The sequence below is a fragment of the Folsomia candida genome, unplaced genomic scaffold (genome assembly GCF_002217175.1).
Source record: "Folsomia candida strain VU population unplaced genomic scaffold, ASM221717v1 Fcan01_Sc021, whole genome shotgun sequence".
Taxonomy (NCBI): Eukaryota; Metazoa; Arthropoda; class Collembola; order Entomobryomorpha; family Isotomidae; genus Folsomia; species Folsomia candida.
The window spans coordinates 1,337,570-1,347,734 of record NW_019091213.1 but is presented as its reverse complement, the minus strand read 5'-3'; the positions used below and the strand labels follow the sequence as shown (position 1 = coordinate 1,347,734).

At 35.9% G+C, this 10,165-nt stretch overlaps 3 protein-coding genes across 5 annotated transcripts; 2 read left to right on the top strand and 1 right to left on the bottom strand.

The window, feature by feature from the left end:
• Positions 1 to 157: 157 nt before the first annotated feature.
• Positions 158 to 3,118, bottom strand: LOC110858611 (UBX domain-containing protein 6). 2 transcript variants are annotated; one of them, XM_022107433.2, is made up of 8 exons: positions 3,009 to 3,118; positions 2,106 to 2,895; positions 1,830 to 2,009; positions 1,662 to 1,756; positions 1,545 to 1,577; positions 1,204 to 1,461; positions 834 to 1,121; positions 158 to 757 (listed from the first exon to the last, which is right to left on the bottom strand). In XM_022107433.2, exons 2-8 carry the CDS (start codon positions 2,440 to 2,442, stop codon positions 500 to 502), a joined length of 1,449 nt encoding a protein of 482 aa, XP_021963125.1. In that variant the 5' UTR covers positions 2,443 to 2,895; positions 3,009 to 3,118; the 3' UTR covers positions 158 to 499. The 2 variants fall into 2 exon arrangements, with proteins under 2 accessions (XP_021963125.1, XP_035714679.1); XM_035858786.1 differs by having other exon boundaries at positions 2,106 to 3,038.
• A 597-nt stretch (positions 3,119 to 3,715) lies between these two features.
• Positions 3,716 to 6,965, top strand: LOC110858442 (activin receptor type-1). Its single transcript, XM_022107225.2, has 11 exons — positions 3,716 to 4,320; positions 4,418 to 4,671; positions 4,756 to 4,996; positions 5,112 to 5,473; positions 5,537 to 5,683; positions 5,776 to 5,931; positions 6,027 to 6,119; positions 6,200 to 6,294; positions 6,376 to 6,399; positions 6,472 to 6,673; positions 6,748 to 6,965. Exons 1-11 carry the CDS (start codon positions 4,203 to 4,205, stop codon positions 6,889 to 6,891), a joined length of 1,836 nt encoding a protein of 611 aa, XP_021962917.1. The 5' UTR covers positions 3,716 to 4,202; the 3' UTR covers positions 6,892 to 6,965.
• A 145-nt stretch (positions 6,966 to 7,110) lies between these two features.
• Positions 7,111 to 9,985, top strand: LOC110858437 (probable RNA-binding protein EIF1AD). Of its 2 annotated transcripts, none has more exons than XM_022107220.2 (4): positions 7,111 to 8,162; positions 8,666 to 8,804; positions 8,886 to 9,296; positions 9,373 to 9,985. In XM_022107220.2, exons 2-4 carry the CDS (start codon positions 8,714 to 8,716, stop codon positions 9,813 to 9,815), a joined length of 945 nt encoding a protein of 314 aa, XP_021962912.1. In that variant the 5' UTR covers positions 7,111 to 8,162; positions 8,666 to 8,713; the 3' UTR covers positions 9,816 to 9,985. The 2 variants fall into 2 exon arrangements, with proteins under 2 accessions (XP_021962912.1, XP_021962911.1); XM_022107219.2 differs by having other exon boundaries at positions 8,096 to 8,249.
• The last annotated feature ends 180 nt before the right edge of the window (positions 9,986 to 10,165 follow it).

Here is a 10,165-nt window from a genome sequence, read left to right as displayed (position 1 = left end):
AATCATGGCTTTATCTTTAACAAACAAATAACAAAATTTGTCCGGGGCTTGTCTGTCAAGAATCTGTAAACAGATTCACGTTCGGTAGTTGTATAAAAGTTGATGCATGCATGCATAATAAGATTTAATGTTATAGATGTATGAGTACGATACGTGGTATGGTGAAAGTATTCATTTATATCGTTTATTCAGATCGGATTATTTATAAATTGTACATAACTTTATGACGAAGACGACAAGTAAGTAATTTGAAGAATATAAACGTGTTTTTTTGCGAGTATGAAATTCTCTCGTAGGATATATTGATTTGGAAATAACGTTATTATAAAACTGTTCACAGGGAGGTAGTCGATGATTAGATAAAATTTCCATAAATTTTATAATGACAAAGAATTGCGATAATTAACTTATCTTATAGGCCCTGGAATCTTGATTACACAGATAGCAAGGAAATGCGTATAAAGGAGATCGACGAAAAAGGATGATCGAGGATAATTTTTTATTCGAGGGGTGTGACTAGAGCTAAAATTTCCGGTTTTAGAAAAGAAACTTCACCCGTGGCCAGTGGGGCTGGAGCAGAGTCCACTTTAAAGTTCAGAATCGAGGAGGGTGGTAGTTTAAGGTCGGCGAGAGAAGCATCCAAATCTGTTAAAGCTTCCCCACCTGAACGAACTAGCTCGAATTTGATGTCTTGCATTAAATTCTCGTGGACAAAGTCGTACAGACTCGAGAGTTTTTCATGGGCTTTGAAAGTCCCCTGTAATCAAAGGATAGGATAATTTACGGGTTCATAATAAATAAACTTTACAACAATTGCATGTATATTAATGTACCTGAAGAGTAAATCCATCAGGGAAACGAATTCTCATGATGCCATACCGGTACAGCCTTTGTTCCCTCAGCTCATCGCGTTCACGCATTGCTTTGGTTCTTAAAATCTGTTGGTTTTCTACCGCTTCGGACTTTAATTGTTGTTCCCTCTTAACCTCTTCGAGAGTTAGAGTATAAAATTCATCGGGAAGGTCACGTTTTGATTTCACCTGCAGAGGCATCAACACTTGAAGATTACGATCCAGTTCAGGCTTTATTGGTGTCGTTTGTCGAAGCATATCACGAAGCTCCTGTAAAGAAAATTGGAAAGATTTGATTTTAGTTAAAATTTCATTCGCCAATAAGAAAAATAAATCGTGATATTTTACGTACAGTTAAAAGTGCTGTGAAGGAGGACTCATCTTGTGGATGGAATACCCAAAACTCTTCTTCAATGTCGGAGGTGGAATCTACTTTCATCACCGTTTTATGAAATCCAGCCGACCTCAAAAACTGCTCAGCACCCAAAACACATCCAACTTTTTCTTGAAATACTTTATTGGAACAACGGATCCTTTGAAATTTGGGTTCATTTGGGTTGCTAATTATGTTGTCTAAATATTTGCATAAAGTTTCAACACAGTTGGTGATCTGTGAAGCAATAAGAAAGAATAAGATACATACATAATCAAATTATTACACTTTTATTGTGTCCTATTTTTTTAAAGGCTTACTTTCTCGTAAGGTTTGTTGCATGAATGGATCATCTGTAATTCAATTCACGAGCAAATTTAATGCATTAAATAAACTGTACTAATGTCAATCAATATCGTAAATTCGTGAATACCTACCAAACATGAAGTAACTCCGATTTCTTCCTCTGGTTGATCAAGCAAGAAATTTTTAATATTATCTTCAATCTCACTCTTGGTAAGAATCTCAGGTCCTGCAACAATAAGCACATTCAGTCACAAATCCCTTACTTCATTCAGGTGTAGTATTATTATCTCGGGTCTCACCAATTAGCGGACAACAAAAGTACACCCCACTGACTGCCATAGATTCCGGATTTGTCGCTCTGGTCCGGGTGGGTCTAACTGTCTCTTCTTGGTCATTTCCCCCTCCAGAAGCGGAATGGTCATCTTTCGTTGTCTCCATTGCTTTCTCTTTCTCCGCGTCAAGTTCTCGTCTTGCTTGTTCTGTCAAAAATTAACATGCAAACTTGTATTCAATCTGTCCTCCTCATTAAATCTCACTAGTAGGAAGCATTTACTAATCTCAAAATAATTACTCACCTTTAATAAACGCCATTTGCCTGCTTGCCAGTAATTTATCTGGATCAACCTCCCCTGGCTTCCTGGTCTTTTCCAGTCTTGCCAAAGCTGCAGCTGCTGCAGCACGTTTCTCCTCCGAAGAGGGAACCCCGCCCCCGGAAGACTTTTGATGTTGATGGTGTTGTCCATGACCAGATGACGATGAAGTTGATGTCGATTGCTGGCGTGACTTTGCTGAAGTGCTTCCTCCTTGTTGTGCTTTCGCTGCTCCCTCTGTCGTAAGCTTTTGTCCAGGACCAGCCCCCTTGAACGCTTTATCTGTCTTCTTCTTTTGCAAAAACTTTTTTAGAGCATCCATATTGAATTGCGTTAAATTTTCAGAAAAATATTATCACGGTGTATTGGGAAGAAAATTGAATTGAAGCTTGAACGTTTAAATCCGAGGGGAATGTTCTTTTGGTAATTTGAGCTCAGAAATTGAATTTTTCAGTTCTTCAATTAGTTTTGTGGACGAGGAGGGCTGCATAAATTTGTCGATTATTTTAGATCCGTACACCCTCCTCCAGAAAAAATAGATAAGTGCGATATTTGTGACTACGATGAAACCCAAGATTTTGCACAATTTCCACTGGAACTCATCAAAGATGTCAAGGTCAAAAATGGTGAAAGTGGTGAAAGTTGTAATGTTTGTGAGAAGATCCGCAGAGGTGAAAGTAGTAATTGTGGAATTGCTGAAGTTCGATGCTGCCAAAATCAGAGGTTGCACGACAAACCGGTCCAGTGCCTCAAGAAATTCCCACGTAGTCAGAGTCTGATTTTGGAGAAGGGAGTAAATTGAGGTGGAAAAGAGCATTTATTACTTATTTTTACGAAAATATATTATATGTACAAAATTAATAATTTGCAACAAAAATCAAGATCCACCTGAATGAATGATGCAGAATGACGAATGTTGACTGCTGTTTATGCTGTGTGGATAAATGTTACATTTTCGCTCGGACAGGGGCAGAAGCGGATTTGTCTATGCAAAAATCGTGACTAATACTGACGTAATTGTTCAGACAGGAAATGTACATTATATATTACTTAACTTTAGTGTAGTATTTGTCATATTTGATATAATTAGGTGTGTGCATAATGACATACAGAATGTGCAAATAAACCAATATGGTTAGAGATTTTTATATCATTGACAGTTCAAGAGATAGCACAGTCCTGCTTTCACCTGCTTTCACTTTCTCTAATAATAAGCATTTCATAATTACAATTAAATCAAAATGTGAAATCAGTTTAGGATGGATAATATAGAAAATTGTCATATAAGAACAGTTATTTAAAAGTCTATAAATAAGTAAATTTTCCAGTGTTGCATGTAAGTAGAAAAACCATGCACATTGTGCTGTCATTTTAAAACTACCATCAGCCCATTATCTTTACCAACAATAGTACATACTTTTTTCATGAATAATATTATTTCACAGCCATTAATTATACTTATTAAATCATTAAGTATCAAAATTATATTGAGAAATCTAATCTTAATTGTGAAGATTTTTTTCACTTTGCCTCAAATGAGTGTTCTAATGCTAAGAGTCTCATGTCGCCTTTCTGTCGAGAAACTAATTGGACCAGCACCAAGCTCAAAACTCAAAGCTGTTTTCATTCATATTTACCCAAACAATTCAATCGTGTATTTATTAAATTTAGTCGAGTTAATTAATAATTTAGACACCCACACAAAAAGTTTCGAGTAGTTTAATTTAGTTTGTAGCAATGTAATATCATGAATACCACCACCCTTCCTTCAAACAAAATGTAAGAACGATGGAAGAAGAAATGTTCTAATGTTTGTTTTGATTGTGGAGTGTGGAGTGAGTGAGGTCAATTAGTTGACCTCAGGTGTAAGTTTAATGACCCAAACGTAAAACTAGGCTAGGAAACCATCATATTGTGAACCTTTCATGTTAATAGTAAAATTATTTTAAGAATCTCGACTCGAAAACACAGTCAAATTATTTTAAATTTCAAATATCGTGTTCTTCGCTAAGTAGTATCTTTTAGGTTTAAATTAAAGTTAGTTAGTTATATTGTAGGCAGTTAGCGTTCAACGAGTACAACATGGAAATGAAACAAAGACGAGCGTGTAAAAAACCTAGGTTAATTGTCATTTCAATATGCTGCCTGGGATTGGGAATGATTTATTTTCATCCTGTGAATGGTGCGGCTGTCACAGCGAGTAAGGCTCAGCACTAATATTTTAAAGCTGCATTATATTCTTGGTTGTATGTAAGTTAAGTTTCATATTTATCTCTTTATTACTCCTTCTAATTCAGAGTATGTTCCAAACACGAGAAACAACCGAATAAATCGAGAACGACCTCCCCTCGTTGTTTACGAAGACCCTACTGAGGGGGTCGAAGATGTGACCGAGCGGAAGGACGAGGGTGGAAGTTTGTTAGATGCAGGATTGAGACTTGGACCTACGAATGAGAATTTGACCACAACTTCTGGAGAAAAAAGACTGGTTTGCAGTGCTTGTGACAGTCCACACTGCGAGCATGTGTACAGTTGCAGTAACGCTGTAATGGTGAGTCGTCTTTAGTGGCGTTGAGAATAAAGACTATTTATTAGTTGAAATTAAATAAAGATAATGGGCTTGATTTTTATACAGTGTTGGTCTTCCCGTCATCGAGATAGTTATGGATATGAACGTTTTTCCAAAGGTTGTGTCAACAGCAGGGACAGAATCCCCTTTACGTGTAACTCACGGTCACATTCGAAACCATCTAAACAAGCACACAACGCAAGTAATCCAGATTATGACTTTGTTGCTGGCTATTCCACGGAATGTTGTTCCAGTCGCGATTTCTGTAACAGTGGGGAATTTCCCGATATGCCGGAAGCACGCCAGGGTTAGTTATTTTCTTTGTCAATTTATTAATTACTGTTAATTTTATATTTATATTATTGAATGAATAATTACGTATGAATAATTAATTATAAATTAATCCACTTATTTTTTTGTAGATTTAACTGATCCCAACGCTTCCAGCGATTTCGACACTACCGTTATTTACATCGCTTTTGGATTTACCATCATATTCTTCGTGGTTATTATTGCTGTTACTATAAAATGTGTACGAAGGACGCACAAACGAAGGATGGACGAGTTAATGAAGGCACACAGGGAAAATTTTTATCCATTAAATGACGAAGAATTACAAGCCAAATCAGCGGGAGACAGCACCCTCAAAGAATACTTGGATGGCTCAATGACATCGGGGAGTGGTTCCGGACTTCCTCTTTTGATTCAGAGAACCCTGGCAAAAAATATTCAGCTTGTCGAGTGCATTGGAAAAGGACGGTTTGGTGAAGTTTGGCGTGCGGTGGTACGTTGAATGCATAATTCACAATAGTTGTTACAATATTTAAGCAATTTAATAATTTTACAGTGGAACTGTGAGAATGTGGCCGTGAAAATATTTGCAACAAGGGATGAGGCGTCGTGGATTCGTGAAACGGAGATCTACAGCACTGTAATGTTGCGACACAACAATATTTTGGGATTTTATGGCTCTGATATGACTTCTAGGAATTCTGTAAGTCGAAATATTGCTATTATCCGGTTTCAACAAAAGTTGCAAAATTGAAACTTTCAAGAAACAAAACAATATTTTTATCTCTTGTCTAGATGACGCAACTCTGGCTGGTTACTCATTATCATCGAAACGGTTCATTGTATGACTTTCTTAACAAGAAGACGATCGAACATCCACAGCTCTTCAAGTTGGCATACTCACTGGCAAACGGTTTGGCGTTTTTGCACAGTGAAATGGTCGGAACAGAGGTAAGCATACATATTCACGATTTTTTTAAATACCTATTTTATTTTAACTAAGGAAAAAAAATTCAAAAATGCTCTGTTACTAATGTTCTGCTCAGAGTCGACCTGGAATTGCACATAGAGATTTAAAATCCAAGAATATTCTTGTGAGCTGCAATGAATCCTGCATTATTGCTGATTTCGGAATGGCTGTAAGTGACAAATCATTTGTCACAAATGCGGTGGTGTGATGCTTTGATGGTATCTATAACTGTCTGAGCTGGTATTTCAGGTCACCCACAAACGAGACACTGGGGAATTAAATGTGTTTCCAAATCCAAAGGTTGGGACAAAGCGCTACATGGCTCCTGAAATATTGGACGAATGGTAAAACTCCAATAACTGTTTTGTCTATTAAACAAATTTTATTCTTGATTATAATTATAATCCATTATTTTGTTGATATAGCATGAATATGGCATCTTTTGACGCGTAAGTGAATCCTAAGTTAATTTAAACTTACTCGATAATATTACGTACAATGTATTCTTATCTATAAAACAGGTACAAACGTGTGGATATGTATGCTTTTGCACTTGTACTGTGGGAACTATGCTGTCGCACCATGGCAAATGGAATCGCTGAAGACTACCAAGCACCATTTCAAGATGTTGTCCTTGCTGATCCTTCTTTTGAGGAAATGAGAAAAGTTGTCTGTGTTGATGGCTATAGACCTGAAATTCCTAACCGTTGGGCATCAGACCCGGTAAGTCTATTTGTTAAATATCTACCTTAAAATTACATTGCTGATACATTACATTACTTTCCTGGGAATTTTAGGTACTCTCCCATTTCTCCAGAATAATTAAAGAATGTTGGCATCCAAATCCAGCAGTTCGACTATCCGCCCTTCGTGTGAAGAAATCTATCGCCGTCCTTGCACAAGAAAACTGTAAAGGAACGCTTGACACTGTCATCCTTTAAACAAATAGAAAAACGATTTGCTCGAGGTGGAAAAAGTGCCATGTAGTATAGGAAGAAGAATTACTTAGTACCGACTTATTTGTATATAGCTAGAGCCATTAATACAACTGGTTGGCCTGAAACTTAGAATCTACATAATGTATATGGCAAATCAGTGAGATTTAAAAGTACACAATAATTCTTCCGGTAAATCTGATCTAATATTATTATGTACGTACACTTGATTAATTATTATGACAAACTCACTCATCTACTCATGTACGTTCAATAGTCTCAAAGTGGGAAACCAACCACGTTACGATTACAATTATTATGCTAATTTCATCTCATTATTATTATGATTTATAAAAAAAAATTTATTTGTCAAGTTCAACATTGTATTTTTGTACGGAGATAGAATATGCATACAACGATGCACATGCAATGAGGCTAATGTAAATGCAAGTTTTAAATAGTGTCAATATTACGTTTTGCCTAAACTAGTAGGACACGTAGGTTTAGAATACTAAATTATATTGCAATCTATGTACGTATATATAAATTGCTAACACTACTTCTCGCTATTACTGTGCTAATTGTCTTCTAAAAGTGTGCCTATCAAAAGACAATCAATTCTTACATTACAAGTATCGAGATTCCTAAATTTAATTTTGAAATACGTATTTTTCGGTTGAATCTTTATGTCCATTGTTTTTACTAATTTGTTTTATGTCAATGTGTCATATTTCCATAATAGTTCTTCCTATTTAGATCTCTAACTGAATGTTTAGTTTATTATTAAATAATGTATGCAATTAATGCAAATTGACATTTTCGTCTCATGTTTTGAGTAGAAGACTTTCAAATTTTATACCTCAGATATCTAGCTTTTAATTTAATGTACTTAACTAACATGACTATCAAATAATTATTATGACTCATCCATCCGAGACTAGAAGATTGAAATCTACAGTTAATGATTAGTTAAGGCCAAAGGTTAATACTGATAGATATTGAATATAATGCCTAAATCAATCTACTTATTATTATGTACTGGACCTGAACTGGCTGATTTTTTTGTTATTTCATTTCTTATTTATTTTGCCGTTACATATAAAATTGTCAAACTTTAGAATCCTGACGAATCAATAAATAATGTAAAATTTATAATATCCGATTGAAGGTATAATTGAAATCATTATTTTTTGCATATTGAGAATTGGGAAACATGACACAGCGGCAACGGGATGAAAATAATGTGGTGTCCATTTCACAGTTATTCTTTTTGAGACGTAAGACAATTTAATTTTTAATCTATAACAAAACAATATAGCACTTGCTGCAATTTTCGAATATTTGATATCAAGACAAGAATACTGGTAAGCACTTGCCATTAAAAGTTATCTATAAGCAACTAAGTCTTGTAGCATTCATTGGAAGGATAATATAGTTATTACACTTGATGTTGTAAAAGAGACGGTCATGGTTGAAGAAGTTTAGTTTCAGCCTCTTTTTCTAAGTTAATTTTGTTGTTTGCTACTTGTTGGTCACCCACCGTGACCGTGTGACCGATGATGATGTTGATGAATTATAATGAGTAAAAGTTTGGTTCGTCATCTTTTCTAAGTCAGTCAGTCAGTCATTCACGCTTTAGAGATCAACGGTGATGCTTGTGGTCAACGCACTAATGTGTATGGCACTATTGTGTCAAGTACAGTTTTTGTATTAAATAATAACAGATCCCGAATTAAATTAATTTTTTTGCAATACATGGATATATTTTTTGATATTACAGTTTTCAAGATTTTTAGACCAACTTTAGTCCTTCAAATTGTGCTGAATCATGGCTTTAAAAAAGAAGAACGTCTTCCAAGGTTTCATGCCGGACGATTATGTCCCTTCTGGTGACCAACAGATAGTCAAGTACCTCCTGGGTAAGATTATGAGTTACAGAGACTATAATATGTCATGGAGTGCACAGAATGTTATTAATTGAATATTTGATTGATATTCAGGAAAAGGCAACAACCTTCATGAAGTAGAAAGTCCAACGGGGTCCATCTTTTTGGTCACAATGCCCAAAAAGTTTCGACAAACGGTCTGGCTCAAGAAAGGCAATTGCATAGTTATAGACCCAATCACAGAGGGGAAGAAAGTGCAAGGGGAAATTATTTGCGTCGTCCCATCAAAATCTGTGGTTGAGATGATCAAGTCAGGGGAATGGTTTCCAAAATTGGAGGACTTCCCTGAGAATACAACGACCTGTAACGGTGCTGGAGATGGGAGTACAAAAATAAGTCTCGAGGAGAGAAGGAAAAATTTCCTGGTTCAATTTTACGCTGACGCCGGAGGAAAAAATTCTAAGGATGAAGACGAGTCCATGATGCCTCCATCCGAATCTGAAGAGGAGGATTCATCATTATCAGGTAAATAGTAGCATAACAATTATTTAAACCGGAAGGATACAGCTTCCTTAATTGGTGTCTTTTTAAATCAAAATAGATGATGAAGACGAAGCGTCCGACCACGAAGAGTCGTCATCTACGAATAACACCTGTAAAGGTGATGTCGCAGTTCTAATAGGAAATCATTCCAACCAGAACCAGAATCCCATAACTTATTCAGCTCCAGAGCTGGACAATGATGAGGACGAAGGGTACAAAAGTCGGGTGCAATTTCTCGCCTCTGGGATTGTGACAGTGACCAATGTGGTGAATGATATTTCCTCTCTTAACCTTCAAAATGGGCTACAATCCTTAGATTTCGAAACAGAAGATTCCTCCCTAGAATCACAACAGCAGAGCCAAGTTCATCAAAATGATAACAACAGCACATCGGTTCATCGTCAAGCAAATACGATCAGGATACAGGTTAACTATCCCCCAGAATCAGCACCTCATGATGTAACCGATTCCAATATTTCGAACGACAATAATCAAAATTAGGCAAAACATTATAAGTATAATTAATGCGATTCATGCATTCCTCAAGTGATCTTATTTTGCATTAAATATCTATAACGAAAATGTTAGCTTTCACTAAGATTTTAACCGTTTGATCGAGATTTTTAATAACAATGGCACAATTATTTAAAATAAAGTCCGATTTAAAACCATTTCCAACACGCTGAACTACAAGTTATTCTCTCTTTTCATTTTCATATCACAATTATTATTGTGCTTTCTACCTACTTATCTCGGCTCCACCAAGCAAAGTGTAATGACTTGTGTACAAGAGATTAGATTACATAAGCCCATCTCAAATTCACATAGCTCACATACCTAAAATACACATT